Source organism: Dendronephthya gigantea, unplaced genomic scaffold, assembly GCF_004324835.1.
Source record: "Dendronephthya gigantea isolate DGI-Jeju-01 unplaced genomic scaffold, DenGig_1.0 000321F, whole genome shotgun sequence".
Classification (NCBI taxonomy): domain Eukaryota; kingdom Metazoa; phylum Cnidaria; class Anthozoa; order Malacalcyonacea; family Nephtheidae; genus Dendronephthya; species Dendronephthya gigantea.
Genome location: NW_021163331.1, coordinates 36,766 through 56,163, shown reverse-complemented (window position 1 = coordinate 56,163; position 19,398 = coordinate 36,766). Strand labels below are relative to the sequence as shown.

The 19,398-nt window shown below is 36.4% G+C and overlaps 3 protein-coding genes across 3 annotated transcripts in view; all 3 read left to right on the top strand.

Annotated features, from left to right (window-relative positions):
* Positions 1 to 821: 821 nt before the first annotated feature.
* LOC114541910 (fibronectin type III domain-containing protein-like) lies at positions 822 to 4,831 on the top strand (the record flags this gene model as incomplete). Its single annotated transcript, XM_028561707.1, has 10 exons — positions 822 to 840; positions 1,166 to 1,293; positions 1,477 to 1,567; positions 1,704 to 2,015; positions 2,289 to 2,356; positions 2,451 to 2,676; positions 3,027 to 3,140; positions 3,491 to 3,961; positions 4,506 to 4,634; positions 4,743 to 4,831. Coding segments are annotated over 10 exons (1,647 nt in total), but the record flags the coding sequence as incomplete, so codon positions are not given.
* Positions 4,832 to 5,960: 1,129 nt separating this feature from the next.
* On the top strand, positions 5,961 to 11,290 carry LOC114541909 (protein artemis-like). The gene is made up of 16 exons (XM_028561706.1): positions 5,961 to 6,175; positions 6,341 to 6,392; positions 6,829 to 6,913; positions 7,058 to 7,117; positions 7,199 to 7,254; positions 7,335 to 7,375; positions 7,807 to 7,867; positions 8,012 to 8,084; positions 8,578 to 8,615; positions 8,798 to 8,900; positions 8,987 to 9,094; positions 9,185 to 9,321; positions 9,673 to 9,730; positions 9,935 to 10,026; positions 10,432 to 10,592; positions 10,981 to 11,290. Exons 1-16 carry the CDS (start codon positions 6,067 to 6,069, stop codon positions 11,154 to 11,156), a joined length of 1,410 nt encoding a protein of 469 aa, XP_028417507.1. The 5' UTR covers positions 5,961 to 6,066; the 3' UTR covers positions 11,157 to 11,290.
* Positions 11,291 to 11,767: 477 nt separating this feature from the next.
* LOC114541907 overlaps positions 11,768 to 19,398 on the top strand; it is a 28,658-nt gene continuing 21,027 nt past the window's right edge. Inside the window, exons 1-17 of the mRNA XM_028561704.1 lie at positions 11,768 to 11,990; positions 12,152 to 12,224; positions 12,639 to 12,749; positions 13,058 to 13,179; positions 13,901 to 14,087; positions 14,978 to 15,093; positions 15,349 to 15,625; positions 15,929 to 16,057; positions 16,141 to 16,226; positions 16,405 to 16,471; positions 16,586 to 16,630; positions 16,749 to 16,891; positions 17,257 to 17,458; positions 17,663 to 17,760; positions 18,273 to 18,350; positions 18,591 to 18,624; positions 18,881 to 18,984. Of these exons, the coding sequence (XP_028417505.1) occupies positions 11,845 to 11,990; positions 12,152 to 12,224; positions 12,639 to 12,749; positions 13,058 to 13,179; positions 13,901 to 14,087; positions 14,978 to 15,093; positions 15,349 to 15,625; positions 15,929 to 16,057; positions 16,141 to 16,226; positions 16,405 to 16,471; positions 16,586 to 16,630; positions 16,749 to 16,891; positions 17,257 to 17,458; positions 17,663 to 17,760; positions 18,273 to 18,350; positions 18,591 to 18,624; positions 18,881 to 18,984 (2,018 nt within the window). The 5' untranslated portion in view covers positions 11,768 to 11,844. The remainder of the gene's footprint in view (positions 11,991 to 12,151; positions 12,225 to 12,638; positions 12,750 to 13,057; positions 13,180 to 13,900; positions 14,088 to 14,977; positions 15,094 to 15,348; positions 15,626 to 15,928; positions 16,058 to 16,140; positions 16,227 to 16,404; positions 16,472 to 16,585; positions 16,631 to 16,748; positions 16,892 to 17,256; positions 17,459 to 17,662; positions 17,761 to 18,272; positions 18,351 to 18,590; positions 18,625 to 18,880; positions 18,985 to 19,398) is intronic.

The window sequence follows — 19,398 nt, the reverse complement described above, 5'->3', positions numbered from 1 at the left end:
GCTGATACTGCCATGTATCAGTGTGTAGCTGAGAATACCGTGGACAATATCCATCAAACTGCATATTTAGATGTTCAAGGTAGGTTCCTCGTTGTCCCTGATACGGATTCCTTCTAAGGGGTAGTTTCAAAATATTATTTCCTGATCAGTTTTTTTTCTGTAAAAGGGGATCTTTATCTAAAACTGTGAAATTTTATTTGTTAATGTAGCTGAGAAACCTGTCTTCAACATGAACACTGGCAAGACAACACTATTCCTGGGCGCGAAAGGGACGATTAGATGTCATGCTAAAGCTGCTCCTGCTGCTAAAAACACGTGGGAAAAAAGATGGAGTCAAGACAGATTTCTCTTTCTCGCGATATACACTGGTTAACAATGAACATCTTCTCATAGGTATATCGATCATTATTGTAGATATAAGGGTTTGCGTAGGTCATAATGGGTATACGTTCGTAACGTACGCTTGAAGACAGTCATTAAAAAATAGCTCCAATTTAAGAATACTAACGTTTAATCAAAGTTATTTACCAAACAACAACAATTTTTTTACGGCTGATAAACGACTATCCGGTGGCTATCCAGTCTTCTTACAACCAGCCCCAGCATTGCTTTGCGTACGGTTTCTTAAATTGTCATTACCATAACTACTGGACATTTTATCTATAGACCCGGTGAGCAAACAAGATATAGGCAATTATACATGTAAAGCTAACAATCTTTATGGTGAAGATGTAAAGAAGATCATTGTTCAAGTTGTTGGAGAAGTCACTTTCATCTCGGAACCGAACGATGTCATCCCAAAAAAGGGGGAATCGTTTCAATTGAAATGCGAAGCTGAAGGTACACTAATAATTCTATATTAACAATTATATCCATTACTTTTTTGTTTGTGGCCGGGCCCTGATCCTTGCTATCTTGCCTAATCGGTTTCCATGTGTTGACAAGACAACTCGGTTGGATCAGCGTTTTGGTTTTATGGCGGGAACAGGTTTTGGATAAGGATTAGTTACTGACTGATGTAACATTAAGAATTACATGAGATATCTTCGGGCAAGCAGTATATGATTTCTTCGGGCGAACAGTATATGATTTTTCATATTGATTCTTTTGCTTTAGCTCGCATTGTTAGACTAAGTAAGGATCTTTAAACTCTTTTTCCATGCAGGTGACAAAGACAGTTCCTTTAGGGCCACAATCAAATACAAGTGGAAGTACAATGATAAAGATATTGAACTCAATGATACCATTGTTTGGTCTGATGACGCTCATTCCTTAGTTTTTCTCAATGCGCAGGTATAAAAAAGAATATTTGTGAAATATTTTATAAAATCCAGTGGCCCAAATATGGTAGACCCAAACTCTAACCTTGTAGATAATCGAGTTAGATACAATACTACATAGAAAATCAGTATTGTCCAGTATTAAAGTGAAATATTGCATTATTCAACCTAGGACAATCTTAATTGTTGTTTGCAGGTTCGTCAGAGTGGAACGTATACATGTATAGCATATATCGACAAGCCATCTTATGCTGAAAAAAGAAGCTCTGCGAAAGTTGTTATACGAGGTCAGTAAAAGGTGTCCGACAAGTTTATTGTTTCCGCTAATATGAAAGCGGCACTCCGTTCGACCTCCTCACAAACGTTTGGGCCCCTGCGCCTATGAATTAAATTTTAGTCATGATCTTATATGTATTCTAATAGGTCCGCCTGAGGCACCGAATAAAGTGCAAATCGAAGGAGACTGCAGCAAATTCTCCGCGAAGTTAACATGGAATATACCGGGCAACAACTATGATCCAATCAAACACTTCATCATAGAGACAGCAACCACTTATGATACGGAGTGGCATAAAAATGAAAGCGACCATATCGATCCAAAGTTGAAAGAAAAAACGATTAAAGGTCTCTCGCCCTGGACCTCTTACCGATTTCGTGTTCTAGCGTTTAATGCAATTGGCCAAAGTGATCCAAGTGAACCTACGCAATTAGAGAAGTGCAAAACCCCACAGAAAGGTAATATCTTGATTCGCTGTTGCGTTATACAAGCGTCGAAGATATTTTTCATTGGTAAAACGTTGTCGATTTAATACTGCAAATGTTGCATTCTGATCAGCTGCGCAACTCGCTGCAATAAAAATTGTGAAGTAATATTGCAAATGCTGCATTCTGATTGGCTGCACAACTCGCTATGGTTTCAAAAATTAGATTACGGGGCTGAGCTCTTAGTGTGTGTATAACTCAGTGATTGTTTTTTTCGTGATGTGATTTCACTTTTCTTACATTTAGCACCATTCATTTGTCCTGCGGTTGAAGCTATACCAGGAAAAGCGAACGAATTGACCTTGAAATGGAAGGTACAGTATAAGATGGCAAGCCGTACTGTGTATACACTTCCATATCCCTTGGTGTTTTTCAACTTAATTAACTTCGGGTCTTAATTTTGTACAGGAAATTAAATTAATTGAACGAAACGGTGAATCTTTTCGCTACCTGCTGCAGTATTGGCCAGATGCATCACCTGAAAAACGTCGGAACAAAACTTTCAATCCCGTCCAATTAGAATTTGAAGTTCCTAATGCTGGGTATTATCAACTGTGGAAGTTTCAGATTCAAGGAGTAAACAAAGTCGGCGCTGGACCATACTGTACCGGGCAATCTCGTTCTGGACAAAATGGTAGGTCTATCTTTCCTTAATCTTTTTTTTCTATTCTTCTTTGTTCCTTCGTCGTTATCCTTTGCATGTCTCTCATTAATTCTGTCTACGATTGCTTTGCCTATAATAAATCTTATGATGTTTGCATATAAAAAGTTCAAAAGGAAATTCCGAATAAGCAGCAGGAGAAAACTGTAAATTTATTTGAAAAATGAAGCCCAAATATTTCCAGTTTAATTTAACCGTTATCTTGTATGAATCGTATGGTTTATATTTTATATTCCATTCTCAATATGTCTTGTTCATTCAAATGTGTTTTGTGTTAATTGTGGACGTGCAAGGTTTTCTTATCATGTTTATGTTCATTACAGCTCCAACAGTTGCTCCTACTAAACTAACTGTGACGGAGTCTGGCGCCACATATATTGTATTGGAGTGGGAAGCAATTTCATTAGAGAGAGGAAGTGTCGATGGTTATCATGTACGTAAAAGCGTAAAGGAAACAGCGTTTTCTAATAGCGTTCGGACTTCTATTCGGACTTCTATTCTATTATTTTTGAGTTTTAAATATTTTTAATACATCCGAAGCCACTGGGATAACTGTGGCTTGGACGTCTTTTAAAGTAATTTACTATCGTTGCATCGAGTATCATTTTAATTTTGAGCAAGTATCAGCTTAATATTTCCCCCTCGTCTTTAGTATCTCTGCATGGTAGAGGTATATCGTTTTTTGACATTTTTAGGGTTAACCTTTAGGTTTCGACGTAACAATACAGTATGCCTCACCGTGCTGTTTATTATATTTATAGATTTACATACTACGCTGATTCGCAAGATTCGCGGCGATCTATTACCGCAAATGATTGTGATCGAAAGAGTTCTTGTGTGCGCAATGTTATTGGCGGTGAAACGAAAAGTACTCGCCTAGACGGTCTTCTCGCATACACAAACTATCGAATCTCTATATACGGTTATAACAGCGGGGGCAGTGGCCCAGAAGCCAGTACATCTTACAAAACAGACCCAGACTTGCCAGGTATCCCGGAAGTCACAGTTAAATCATTTGCGAAATTTATCACAGTTTTTTGGAATGAACCTAAACAGCCCAATGGCGAGATTACTGGATATGAGGTAGAAATTGGTAAGGACGCTGAACCCAAGGTCGTAACTCTTGGTCCGACTTCTAAGGAGCACACGTTCGGTGGATTGGAACCAAACAAAAGTTATGTTGTATCTGTTCGAGCAAAGACTGCCGCTGGATTTGGGCTGAGAAAAAGATACCATGTTCAAACCAAGTTACCTATACGTAAGTTCGTTTTTTTAAGTAAAGTATAGTAGATGATCAATAATGATTCTCTGTTTTCGTCAAACGAATATGTTGATAGAACTTATACCGAAACTGAGCTTAAAATGATGTTGAAGATATTCATAGAAACTCGCTAAAACTCGGAAAACAAAACTCGCTATTTCCCGAGATAGTGTACATTAAATGTTTTGTTATATAGGAACAAAGACATTCACAAAAAAACCCCACTTTCTCTGTTATGGCAAGAAGCGGGCAACAATTTTTCACTTGTTTCCCTGGCGGGAAACATTGCATTTTAAAGTCATGTGACTACGAATGAACCAATCACATTTAAAATACACAGAACCTATATAACAAAAGAAGATGTCTCATTATCTTACCAATTTTGAACTCGTGTGTGTCTGGATTAGCTTAAAGGTTTTATTCCGTTAAGACACAATATAAGGCAGCCAAGGCCTGCCAAGAAATTGGGAATCATTTAAATAATAGATAGATATCACTATAGGCTCGGTTCAAATTAACATTGAATTTGTTGTTTTTCCAGCAAAAGCTCAAAACAGTCCAATTTACAAACGTTCATGGTTCGTGGCGATAGTGGTTATTGTCTGTCTACTCCTCATTTTATTTCTCATTGCTTTACTAATCACAAGGAAGAGAGGTGAGAGGTATCCTGGTAAGCATCAGAAAATCTCGATTCTCCTAACCTTACGTAAAACAAAACTATAATGCTATTTTCTCAAAATGTATCATTTGATTAAAACATTTCCCTTTTTTTTCAAAGTTGGTAAACGTGAGAAAAAGAGAGATGGAATTCCGGACGTTGGCGAAGAACCAGATTACAACATGTATCCGATGAATCCAGCAAAGTAGGCTGCAGCATTTTGAACGCTTATGTTTATTTTATTGCCTAGAGTTGAAATGTTTATAGAAATTTAGATTATACCCATATAACAGATAAAATAACCAGTATGCTTAGGGCCGTGGGAAGGGGGGGGGGGCGTCTGCAGGGTCACGCTCCAAACAAATGCCTGAGGGATTTTATTTCAACTCCTACTCCTAAGCAATGTCTCTCAATGTGACAGTAAATTTTGCGTAATGTAATATTCGTGACCTGCAGGGGCTGGTTGTATAAAACTCTTTAACTACATTTTGCATAGTTAAATCCTAGTTAACTCCGAAATACACGACTCTGATTGGCCAATTCTGTCCTTAACTACAGTTAAAAGTTAACTAGTCTTATACAACTGGCCCCAGGCTGACGCTTTGCCGGAAATTCGTTCCCATCAGGCTATACGTTGGCATAAAGGCGGTGTTACACGTTCATTTTTTCATGAATTCGCAATACAAGTACAACACCTACTACTTTTGAGAGATGTTAATTTGGAAAAACTTTTGTGTTTATCACACTCCATGGTCGTTCCTTAAACTTACATTTTGAAGACTCTTGACTAATTTGTAAGAAAAATTGCACCGTGTAACATGGCCTTAACAGACCACATGCCACCTTTGCTTATATACGAGATATCGTGTTACGAGTGAAAGTGTTGTAGTGAACATAAAACATTACTATAAAACATTAATTTAAAGACATTTTGGTATAAGTTGTTTTGCTAATACATTCTGGTTAATGCAGGATACATATACTTCCATGCAGCTAGTGACTTTGGTTTATTTAAGCTAATCTATATGATTCTAAGGCTAATTATAATTAGTCTGTATAATGACGTATATAAGCTTGTATTGTTTATAGTTCCATGAGAGCTGGATGATCAATCGAACAGAATGTTCAAAGAAACTGTGGAAATTCTTATGCGTATTTATGATAAATAAAGATGAGAAACTTGTAGATTAACCCTGCCTAGAACTTTAAATAATTTTTATATATAATAAATTGTAAGAAGTATCGATTTGCGAAATGTTCCACAACGGTGGTTGTTCCCACATGTACGCGTTGCGTATATATTTTTTTATAAAGCTCCTTCCTTGGTACTTGGTACTTGGTAATGGTGGTTAACGACAGTGGAAGGAGTGCAGTTTAGCAATACGTTTTAAAGAACTTTCGTTTTTATTAAAGAATGCTTCGTTAGATACGTTTTTACGCGAATATGAGTTCATTCGCGGGGAGATTGAAGGAATATCCCCATTTCTCTGTCGATTGTTTTGACAGGAACAGTTTGGATTGTGATGTATATTTTCTTTCCCATTGTCATCAGGGTATGTATGTGTCTTTACACTGTCGATATGTCAACAATCGTAGTCAAAAAGACTATACTGTCAGTCTGTTGTGCTACTGATGCTTTAGTGGATAGGCTAGAATGGCAAAATGCTAGATGGCTTGATGATGATTGTATTTTTCATGATGATGATTGTATTTTTAAGATCATATGAGTGGAATGGACTCAGCAGCATTCCATCATCGACTTCAGACAAGGTACAATCATTGACAATGACTATCATAGTTAAAGTATTAGACTAAACTGACAGTACCCTATACTGTGTAGGTGTAAAATGAAGAGATATAAAATTATTTCTATAAACTTTACCAATATAATTGCTCATTTGTTATCAGGGATAGTTCTTATAGGGACTAGCTAAAGCTTAGCAATGATTATTCCATTTCCTGATACATTTATGCATCAATTGACCTTTGTTGAAATATTAGATTTTCTAGTAGCATAGTAATGATTGTATTAATATGTTTTTGCTGTTGGCCTTCATGCACATATAAAGTTGCATGCATTGACATGTCAATACATTAAGACATATACAGTATTTGAGTAGAATATTTTAATAAGACAGGCCCAGATTTTTATAATTTAATTGTTTAAAACTATTCAATTTAAGCTTAAATAATGTAATGTTTTTAGCCCAAATGCATTCATCTACTGCTCTGAAACAACTCGAAATATTCTCCTTTGTGATGAAAGATACAAACATTTAAAAATGTATTTGGTATGTACTCTGAAAGGCATTATCATTCATGTTTTATACCTAGTCTGATAAAAGGATGCACTTACAGATAGTAATATTTGCAAGTAGTCCTAAAAATTATACTACTTTTGTCTTCTTGTCATTTTTATACTTTCATTCCTAAAGTTTGGATTGCCAATAGAACATCTCACAAACATCACTTACAACAATACTGAAAATGGAAAGGCAAGTTGCATCACAATGTTTGTCATCAGTGTTGACTATGTCTTTAAAAGCCAGCTATAATTCTTTATCATATTTATTTAGAGTGAAACAATATCTGTGACATTGTTATCAGCTGGTCACTGTATTGGATCGGTCATGTATGCATGTTTTATGTTGTTTTAATTTGTTTATTCTGAACAATTTAATTGATATCCTTTTTGTGACATTATTAATTTAGGTTTCTGTTTGAAGGAGTTGCTGGCACAGTTTTATATACAGGTAAAATGGGTTTCATTGACTAACCAGGGATCTATATTCTATATGTAGGATTTCTATGGCTATTGGGGATTCATGCCCCAGCAATCTATGTTGCTGGCTCAGGGAATAAGACCATTTGGCTCAATCCCCTCATTCCAAAATTAACTCAATACCTTGCAGTGCAATACTAGAGTGATGCCTTTTGTGGACCAAGTTGCATCTATAGTCTGTGTATTATTTGACCACAACATGAAGTTTGCTGAAGCTTTCATGTAGTGGGTGTTTGTATATGTAGTCCAGAGTTTGAAAATCTACTCAAAAGGCCTTTGTAGCACTTGTAATCAAATTGACAGGCAACCCATGCTAAGTACTCTCCTTGTTGAATGGTCAAGTTGAACCTATGATAAATGACACAAACCCTATCAGTTTTCTGATTACCTTTTTTACTTCAGGTGATTTCCGCTGGAGTAAGGGCGATGCTAGCCGAATATCATTTTTCCATTCTGGGGATAGGTACTGTATATAGGTACATTTCATTTCATTTCAAAAAGAGAAAATCACAGCAATAATTTGAAGAGTATCATTGGCTCTTCTAATAACAAAAATCACTGTGTAGTGTGTACAGGAACTTCCAGAATTTCTCTTGTACTTCTCTAGTGTGAAGGATATAAGCAGTATTTATGTTGACACAACGTTTTATTTGTCTCAAATGAAACACATTCCAACTAGAGTGAGTGTAGTATATATAATTATGTGTTTATAACTGTGTGTTTATAACTGTGTGTTTATATTGGGCTCGACTACTGCCTGTTTTCTCCTTTTTTTTGTTAGTTGTGGGGACGCTGGGGTACATTACGAATATTCAAATAGGGACACTAGTAGATTATAATTCATTCCAAAATGATTCTTCTCCAAGCCACCTCTATAAACTTTACAAGTACAAAGGGGCCTTATAGGAGCTTCTCCACAGGGACAATCCTTTCTTTTATTATTTAAGCGACTTTTCTTTTTCGGAGATGTAATAAACAGGCAGTTTATTATTTAACCAATTTCAACAAGAGAAGACATGTTGTCTACATGATTATAAATACACCCGAAAGTCGGTCCTTCCCTGAGACAACCTTTATCTAGAAAGGCCAGTGAACGGTCATTTAGGTCTCGTAGACCCACACCAACGAGTGATGGCTTTAGTGTCAAATGGTGTCAACAATATTTAAATATAGAACTCGACCAAGAACGCCGTTATCAAACTTATAAAACGGTAAGATGATAAAAAAGTAACGTAGCAAGATTATATAATTGAGCCTTTTGAGGGCCTGTTTACGTACTGCATGTTTACGATTTAGAAAAATGCAGAACACAAATATCAAGCCAAGCTCGAGAGAATGCACTTACAAGTTTATTATATTGCATTGAGATTCCTATATTTCAACCTGATTATAGTTGGTTGTCAAAAGGTTCGAACTACTACGTGAGCTTGCTGTGTAAAGGAATGTATGGTTATGAATATTTATTGAAAGAAGTTGCTATGGCTTTGAACACAAAGGTATATATAATATAATAAAATAGGACATTCAATGAAGAGTAGTACTGTTCACGAGTGTGCGAGTACTAATGCTCGTATTTTGCTAGATACATGTGAGTGCAGAGAGGCTGTCGTTGTATAAGAATCTACCAGACATGATAAAGCATTTCACGATCAAAGCAGAAGACACAAGGATTCATTGTTGTAATTGGCAGGTTTGCTAGAATTAATTTATATTCGCTCAATACAATCAGAGGATGAAAATGATTGTGCGAACTGCGAGGTAACCTGCCTTTTCTTTCTAGCATATAAGGAATGTTAATTCAAAGCTTCCATGTGGATATTCACTACCTGCGCCTGTCAAAGTTAATGTTATTAAGATTAAAGCTACCAGTATGTTTTTTGCTCGGCGTACTAATCCTTTACCTGGTGATGGCATCTTGTAAGTCAGGTATTAGCTAATACCTTAGCACACTACACAAATATTAAACAATTGCATTCGTACTGCTCTAGACCGTGAACAGTACCACACTACACTTTGCTATATGATATTATACAACGCAAGTAGCTCAGTATACTTGTCAATAATGTTACAACAAACACCATATCATCACTAGTTCATTATATACACCACACTAATCTGTTTTTTATACTGTATTTGTACAGAATGCCTTACTGTACACTAAATCGCACATTTTACTACACCTAAAGGTACAATGCATTACCTTTTTCATATTGCTGTTCTCGAAATTAGATCTTACAGCCTTTTTTTACGTTTCGTTTCTTCCTGCAGTCAAGTAGATAAAGATTTCTTTCGGGTGGTACATTCCATGCACGCTTCAATGGAAGAGGTAAACAATTTTTTTTCATTTATTATTTCGTCTGATACAATTGAATTCTTGGGTACTGAAGACCGTGTACAATTGAGAATAGGCTTCATTTGAACAACTGTTTGAATACGCACTTACGAACAAGATTCAAATTTGAAGCCGACAAAATTCCCTGCATTCGTAGTGGCAGGTGAAGCTTACAAATTGACAACTTCTTTTTCTTAGATAATAGATTTAGTGAGTTATCTTCGTCCGTTGAATGTATATCCTACAGTGGAACCAGCTGGAATTCACTCATTAAAGGACACCCAAGAAAGGTAACTTCAAAAATATACGTACGTACATACATGGAGATATTCTTGTCACGAAGTTTTACCAGGATAATATACTTATTACGAAATATTACGGCAAGTCATTTTGCTACGCCCTAACTGTAGCTCTCGCACTATCGTTGCCCAGTCAGTTCTCACTAGGAGGCACGACTCACCAGAGGCCGGAATTAGGTGTGAACAGGCCTTCAGTATAAGCCGTCGACCTATGCAGGTTCGTTCTAGGGTAAAAATATCGAAGATAGGAACAGGTTATATACGGTCCATATACACGTTGATATATATGGTTGCTTTTTGTGAAGTAATTCCTGAGGGGCGAGGATTGAAAGTAGGAGGGTCGGCAATAAGCTTGGACTAGCCCAGTTTATTCTGCACATGTTTTTTGTTTTTCAGCTTGCAACAGTATACTCGATGTGAAGTTAAAATGAACAAGACGATAAAAAACACCCCGACATCTCGAGATGCCGATGAAGAGAACCCAACTTCATTCAAAGAACAAAAATCATCTGTGTTTTCCGGTGCATCTCTCTTGCGTTACACCCCAAGCGTTGAAGGTGAGCTGATTACGTTTTTTTGGAAAACCTTACTACCCTTTGCACGAAACCGACATAGTTGCCACATGATTCCATTACAGCGGGTTTTCTCGTCAAATTTCGCATGTTTTGTATTTTTCTAGACAAGAAATCTAGTTCATGTTTATTTTAAATAAAAGTATAGTAAATCAATATTGTGTTTGATATACAGGCAGTAAATCATATTGTAGGAAATGAAATAAGAGCAAGTTTTAAATTCACATCAAGTAAAATCTAGCCTAGGTATCCTTCTACGGTTTAATCTGGGTTGTAACAAACTACGGTACAAAGACAGAGAAAATTTTTTGTTATAGGTCATAGTGCTGTATTTGATATTTGGATTTCTATTTGACGTTGTTTTTAATTACAGTATTAGCAGAATGTAGACAGTTGGGGCTGGAGAACGAAAATTTTATGGGATTGTCACGTCGAAGAAAACGTAGAAATAATCAATCACCAAACGGGAGAGCATCCTGTGAAATAAAGAACGTGTGTACAGACTCCACTGAAGTTCCCCATGAAAAATGTCGCATTGTTGACAGCTAGCGCTTCAAAGATAAATTGGAGAACCCCTCTACATCCTAAACGTATGGAGGTCGGATCTTTTTGCACTATATTGTGCTTTTTACTGAAATATTGTTATATAGTATTAATATATAAATAACTATTTTAAAAATGATAACGTTTTTAACAATTTTAACTGCATTTAAGAAAATTGTGTTACGTCCTTTATTCTTTTCTAAATGATTTATTCTGTGCTTACACTTCACCATTTTCATCTTTTTTATATTCTTGAACGGCACTAATTCTCGTCTCGTTTTGTCGTTTCACAAACGAAAAAAGGGGCACTAAGGGAGCTACTTCTTGACTTCTTCAACTGTAGACGCACAACGATGGCACATTCGAGGAATGAGCCGTTGCGGGCGCTGCGTCTGAACGCAACCCGGCTATATAAGTTGCTTTAGTTCCAAAATAGATTTTTGGGCCGCAAACGCACTGCGACCGAAAAATTCCACGGAGTTGTGGAAGGTGAAATTACAGGGTGACTCAGTCCGCTCTCTCAGTGAGAAAGCACTTTTGTATTGTGAATGACCCCGCTGTCCTTTGTATCGCAGGTGAATAATACAGAGATTACTGACCGAGATAGAAGCTTCGTCTCATAGCAACAAGCTACAATATGGCTGGTAAAATTTGACTTATTAGAATTAGAACGTTTTTGCAACATAATTGTAACATGCAGGGAATTTATGAGTTTTCAAGCGCGGATAGAGTTAAAAGACTCGAAGATGACCTCTCTAACGAGTTAAAAGAGCTTCAAAACGCGATCGAAGAAAATGACTTTTTAAAAGTTACTAAATCGTCACAGCAGAAATCCTTTAGGTATGCAAGTCTTGGGTACATAGTTTTTGTTTTGAACTGTTCGTATCACTCTTTTTTATAACTTATATCACTACAAACATTAAAGAATATTCTGGATTTTTGTTGAACTTACAGTTGTTAACTGCAAACGTTAATCAAGTTGCCCATTCTCATTGATATAGCTCTGTACAACTTCCAAAAGATGCTGGACATTTTCAAAGGGAGAGAAAGATTGCTCTCACTAAGGCTTTACGGGTATGCTTATTATTTTATTCCACAGGAACAATTTTTTACGAGATAATAGTTATTGATTTCTTTATTCTTACCATTTTGAAGTAATATTACTAGTGTTGGAACAGATCACTGCAGGATGCCTGGGTGCAATTTTATCTTGAAATTATGTTTACTAGATGGTATTCATTAAGAATTTTTAAGCTTATATCATTGGAGATATATTAGAATATTATTACCCTGGCTTATACACAAATTTTCTTGTAAGAAATATATATTTTGCATGCACACTTGTGATGCATGTATAGACAAAAGATCAAATGGATTCTCATATTGAGGAAAATTTGTAAAATACATTTGACAAAAAGGACCTTATTCATGCACATTTTGTATTTCCAACATTATAAATTGCATTATTGCCAATTAATGTACTTGCAGGTGCGAGAGGCAAGAGATCTGGAGTGTCAAGCAGATACAATGATGGAGGAAATTACAATATGTGGAAAAGAAGAATACACTAATAAAAGTTTACCCCTTTTACTCCATCAGGTTTGAAACTTAGAGAAAAATGTATAGTATTGTCATTGCCTCATATATAGTAAATATGATTGTGATGATAAAATTTGACCCATGGCTGTAGAGCCACTGTTAACTGCATGTGGTAGGTATAAACAACTATTTTTTCTTTATAATAGAACTATCATCTTACTAGTTCCTTTTGCAAAGGGTAAAGAACTGTTAACAGGGTCAACTTTCATGCACCATGGATGCATTATTGCATACCTGCTAAAGGCTGCTATTACTATTTAGTTAATAGAGAATTTAAACTAATTTTCCATTTTAAATCATATTTTTAGTTTTACGTAGACAGGATTAAAGAACTGGTGCATTGTAAACACATGCATATGTTGAGATGGGCGAGATTTTGTGAGCATACAAAAACAATTGAAACACTATATCCTGCTTACCAAGGACTAATAATTGATGAAAATTCATATATTCATATATGCTATCATACTGACTTCTCTCATTGAATAATTTGTATTGAGTAATTTATTTTTCCAATTAATTTCGAGCAATTCAATCATATATGCAATCATATAGTTTGGCATTTCTGAATAATTAGTCAATGAACTAGCCAGATCAGGTGGAATAGAAAATAAGATTTAAGTTTGGGTTTCATGCGTTTGAAAGGGCAAGTTTTGTTTGGAAATCTAGCTATCACCCTAAAATCGGCTTTTGTTTTCTATAACTTTGATTAGATCTTAGTATTCCGAAATTCCTAAATAGAGGACCTCTTTAACCATAGTTGGTCCCATAGATTAAATTTTATCGCTTTTCAAGCACATATTCAGCTTCCGTACAACCAGCCCCTGTACAGTGGTGTTGACCATGCAGTGAAATAACTTATCTGCTATGAAAGCTTATTAAAATAAGTAGATGCACAATGTGACCCTTGAAATTGTAATGGTGTATCATAGTATGCATTTACGCCTTTTTGAAGAAGCATAGGAGGCCTCAGGCCTGTGGCAAGTTAAAACCTTAAACCTATACGTCCTGTCGATAACAAAGCAATCCTCTTTACGGTATTAACGGTGCCCCCCTGCAGTACGTTCTCCGCATACACAGTATATTTCTTATTTCCTAGTATATTTCTTATTCCCTTTGGGCTAAGGCGCAACGCAACTTTCTTTTTTTTGTAGTTCAATAATGGCAGAATATCAGGACGCGTTAGACAGAGCCCGTCGTCTCTCAGTGGCAAGAGAAGCAGCGTTAGCTGGCAACGAAACTGCAATGAATGTAGTGACACTAGATGATCTTCTTATATACACCAGATCTTTGATATGTCAATTACATTCTGTCAAAAAAATCCATGCTTTCTTGAAGGTGGGCGGTAATGGAAATGAACTATGCATGATTTCATACAGATCCTAATCGGTAGCCCGCGTTTAAAGCATAGGAAATATATATTCCGGTATTCCAGTCTGACCAGTCATTTCAAAGTTACAGTAAAGGAGATGTATAGACGAGGTAAAAGGACTAGTACTGCTAGAACTGGCTGAAATAGACCCTTTGCACATGACGTCACTGCTGCTATTTGGAGGACAATATTGCAGATGACGTAAATTTGAATAAAATGCAAAAATATTAACTAGTGAAAAGGCTTTGATTTGTTATAACTATTTTTGTCGGCCAAATGAACCTCTACCGCTTGAATAACAATTCTTTTTAATGGTGCAAGTTTCTGGAGGACAAACTTTAGCGACTATAAAGTCAGTGCGTGGATCTATAGTGAAATTGACAATGCATCATGGGGCTTTTTTGCGGACGAGTCTTTCTTACGTGTGTGCATTTCAAACTGACTATCATCAGTCCTATTATTGCAACTTAATTTAGAATATGTAATATAAAGTCAGTACGGACACATTGCCGAACGATAGAAATGCGGCATAAAAATACCAGATTGATATTATTTTTATATCTGCATGATTTATCACATATATTTGAAGAAATTACATAGAGAATAATAACACATGGATGCACGGAAATATTGAATTTATTTCGAGTGTTGAGAATGATATCGATCAATATTTTCAATATTTCAAGCAATTACATGCAGTATATTTCAATGAAGAACGTTATACTAACTAAATATAATAAACGAACTAAACATTGCGCTGTTCCACTTGTTAATTACCACGAACGTAAAACAAGACTTATTTAGTAGTCAAACTAATAATGCACAAACTTAGTTGGTTCTTTTTCATTCTTCCCAGATCATAGAATGGTTGCCATACTCTCACACAAACGCTATCAAACTTGAACACCAAAAGCCAGAACCCCAATCTGATCCTAACGCGAAAACATCCACGAACCTCAAAGTTCGGAAAAGGTAAAGATGTACGTTATTTATACCATAGAAGGCAACGAATTTCATATAGCCTAACGTGTAAACACGATAAAGGGCACGCGGTTGTTACCGCAGTTTTCAATCAGTAGAGAACAAAATATCTGATGTTAATTTGAAACCGTATTAGGAGCCGTGGAAGAAATATATTTTTTGCTTGTCGCAAATTTACACTGAAAGTGAAAGCCATCAATCAACAAACTAGAATATCTAAGTCATGGTATTGTGTAATTGTAACAGGTATTCCAAGGTAATGAGTCAAGTATCTGTTGCAATGCAACTAAACTTATTACGTGCAACAACGTCCGAAGATTCTCCTCCCACCCCTCCCCCTATCAGTTTATCTTCGTACCAGCTGGTGGCTACCAAGAGTCCGTCCATAGCTGCTATTGCGGCAGCGTCAGGCGGAGGACTGGCGACAGATGAAGTCAATTTGGGAATACCGTTGCATCATACGTCAATTGAACAACTCAAGCCCATGTTGGAGTTTTTACTTGGTTGTTATGCCATTGAGATGGTAAGAGCGCAGAGTTGATAAGAAATGGATGCAGAGTTAGAACTATAGTGAACCCAATTTATGTGTACTCAGCTTGGGTCAGTGCGTCTGAGGGTTACATTGCAAACACTCATAAGCATTTGCCGAGGCATTTGCTAAGCTTGCCCACTTTTTTCATGATCTGGGCAACGAAGAATAAGATAGCCTAGGTAAGAAGTTCAAGCTCTGTTCCTGGTGCATGCCAGGTCTGTGCAAGGAAACTTTAAACAGATAATCATGCATGTGTGTCAATTACACTTAATGAGTTTTGTTTCATTTTAACAGGACGTTCACCAGGTAAACACATTTGCTGATGAAATGGAATTATTCACTATGGTTTCGCGAAAATTTAAGAAGATATTTTCCAGGCAGGAGCAACTACGAAGCTTCACCGTCTATGACGCTCTTATAGAGGTATGCTTCCTAAATGAGATGCAACTAAAGTTTCAATGAGATGACAACTCTTTCATTTGCTTCTTTTTGTTTACTTTTCATAGGAGATAACTGACAGTAAAATTCGCAGTCAGGGAACTTACCGCACGTTCAAAAAGGAATCAAACTGGTTGCCATTCTTACATATAAGGTGTTTTTTATTTGCTTTGAGGATAGTCTACAATAGTAGCTATATGACGTGCTATGTACGTGTACAAGCAATTAACAAGAACTGCAGCGGCTCGAAATCATAATTTACATGAAATCGCTGTGTACCTTATCCCTGCTGATGATACTTTAACACGTTGGTTTTTTATCATATGTTATAGGCCAGAAACAAACGGTGAACAAGTCAAGATGATGACAAAACTTCGGCAGCAAAACAACATTGACGAGGTGAAGAAAGTACCCCGTATTCACGAGCGCCACTTTTTTACTCTCATTTTCTAAAATATTTTTCAATATGCACCGATTTACAAAACTATCAATTTTGTTCTGTTGCCTTTACAGATAATAAAGACGCATTCAAGTTTTCTAAAAATGCAGGATCCGCAGGTAAATTTCACCTTCAACAATTTCAAAAGTGTTCAGGATCGCATTAAAATATTACTTAAGCCGCATTATACTTAGGTCTAGCTTACATACAAGTGCACTTTAAAATTTTGTTTTCCAGCGCGTGATGGCTGCCTTACGTGAACACGCTCGAGCTGTGGTTGAGCATCCAGTACCACAGGCTGTTTCTGTGACGACCCATAAGACGAACTACGACACTAGTGCAGTATGGAAGAAAATTTTCGCCCAAACCATGCCTCAAAGGTAAAGTGGAAATGGCGTCCCTTATATAAGCTCGTTATACACAGGATTGTACATACACAGGAAAACTTTCAGCACATTTCACCGACGTCATGTTATGAAAGACTGACTTCATAATCTCACAATTTCTAGTCTTAAATCTAGACTCTTATGCATGTACCTATAATAGCACAAGACATGTCTTCTGGATTGTCTATTATAACTGAAAGTGCGCTGGATAAAATCGGAGAAAAAATTGTCAAAAAAAATGCTCCAATTTTACGACTATAGTAAAGTCCACCATGTAATTGCATAAGTTCATCAAAAAGCAATCACGTTTGTGGTCATGATGGTCCAAACTCACGATAGTTATTGCATTATTTTTTTAGCTCTCGAGAAGATGTTTTCGACTTCGATGCTAAACTCGGTGAGGATGTTAGTGGTCAGAAGGACAGTGAATATGAATTGGGGACGGCAGTCGATATGTTAGGATTAGAGGATGAAGACTCGCGTGCACGTCAAGCGACACAGGGAGCCTATATGTCTTATTTGTTACTCAGGCATCTCAGACTGCGAGACTTGCAACGAACGGTGAGTAGAAGGAATTGTGTTAATAAAACAACCAATTTGATATTTCTAATGGTTGATTCTGTCTAAACAGTTATTCCTAGACGTCTAATTATTTATTTGTGTGTTCTTAATATAAAGTGTAAATAAACTGTGTAATAAAAGAAGAAAACGCACTACTTAAATTTGTCTAAACTAAATTATACATATATATTCTGTATTTTGTAGTGTTTGTCAGTGTTGAACTATTGTCGGTCTGTTGAAAGAACGCTGACCATTAATGATAGTGGTCTGTCCCTGGAAAGTGGGCGTCAAAAAGCTACCAAGTAAGAACTACTGTTTTCTAATCTAATAATTTTTTCCCGTAATAAGAACCGAGCCACGCAAGATATACATATTTTGTGATCACTATAATGATTATAGTTGTGCGTTATTATGGTGAGGTCTGTATACTGGTACCATGATGCATACCTATTTGCAGTGTCATAGAGCAGGTAGAGGCTCTCCCCTTTTCCCCGCCCATACTGTAGTCGGTTGGGTAGATTTAGGCAGTATGTTACGATATATTGTACATACTGTTTTGCCCGTACAAATGAGGTATGTACCGGCCTCTAGCTTTTCTTGTGAAATGACGCAAGAAACTACACCTATATTGTTTGTTTGTGCATTTAGCCGTGTGAGATTCACAATTCCTATATATAGCTAATATTGTTTATGAAAATATAGCGCAAAGCAGGGTTTCCAGAGTGCAAGGGCCAGAGCACCCCTGGAGCAAAATACGATCTGTACTATTCACATTTAGTTTGTCCTGTAATAATGTTTTCTTTTAATTTTTTAGTGATCAAGTGTTCCACAGTGGCGGCGTTCAAGGTTTAGGTTCACATCAATATATTCACAACACACCTGCGGATTTTGTGTAGGTGATTTTATTCTGTCTTATATGAAAACATACATCACATACTTTCAATGCTGCACATCCTGCGACCAGCTGAGTGATTACTTTAACGGTAGACGGTACTATACAGTATATTCTACTGTTTGGGCAAAAATATGCACATGTTCGCTATATTGCACATATTCAAGTAATATTAAATGGTCTCACAGAGGTTAGGACAGCGTGATTTTAGTATTAAATAATTGTGTACTTTTCTAACAGTGTTGAACAGAATGAATTCATGCAATATTCAGAGGTAATATGACTTGAGATTTTTGAGGAGATTTTTGAAAGATTTTCTTATAAGTTAGCATGTCGCGAAGCTTATTTTTAGCATATAGATGTATATTCTTGTAGATTTTATTTGCTGAGACAGTGAGACAGGTCAAATAATATTTACAGGACTGTATATATTATCTACAGATATAGAATAGAATTTAGTGTACCCGCTCAGTTTAGTCATGTTTTGTTATTACACTTCCTCATCTATGAAATGTCGTTTTTCATTGCAGGTCGAAAATCACGACGATTTCTATGTATTTGAAGAAGGGCGAGTTCATGTGCAAGATCAAAGAGGATTATACGTCATGTATGACACTGCTATACATGACTTTAGGTAAGTCAAAACCTGATCATGAAGTCATTAGCGAAGAACGTACACTTACAGTAACTGCCAAGTGTATAATTTTGTGTCAGCATTACGTTCAAAGATGGGATCTGAAATGAGCCATTTGACTATCATTAGACTTGCTGTAGTCAGTTTTCCCAAAAAACAGATGTAAAAAAAGCTCAGTATGGTGAACAAATATCAAGTTATAAGGACAACTACATGGATGTGTACAGAGATTGGAGAGCTATAGCAAACTGTATTAGTCTTTCTTCAATCATAGCAGTAGTCCATATGATCTGAATGATTTGAAAATTTGTCCAACCACACACACTAGTGTTCAGTGAGCATGGAGTTTTTAAAATTGATTACTGAAGATCACCCGCTGAATCCGAGCGCGTTTTCAACTGTGAATAACACTTC

Excerpts from the sequence above, each read along its gene's own strand:
- LOC114541909 (XM_028561706.1), top strand. The coding sequence starts at position 6,067 with ATGAGTTCATTCGCGGGGAGATTGAAGGAATATCCCCATTTCTCTGTC. Across the intron at positions 7,255-7,334 it reads CACTGTATTGGATCGGTCAT|GTTTCTGTTTGAAGGAGTTG; the intron begins GTATGCATGTTT and ends TTATTAATTTAG. Across the intron at positions 10,027-10,431 it reads TTAAAGGACACCCAAGAAAG|CTTGCAACAGTATACTCGAT; the intron begins GTAACTTCAAAA and ends TTTGTTTTTCAG.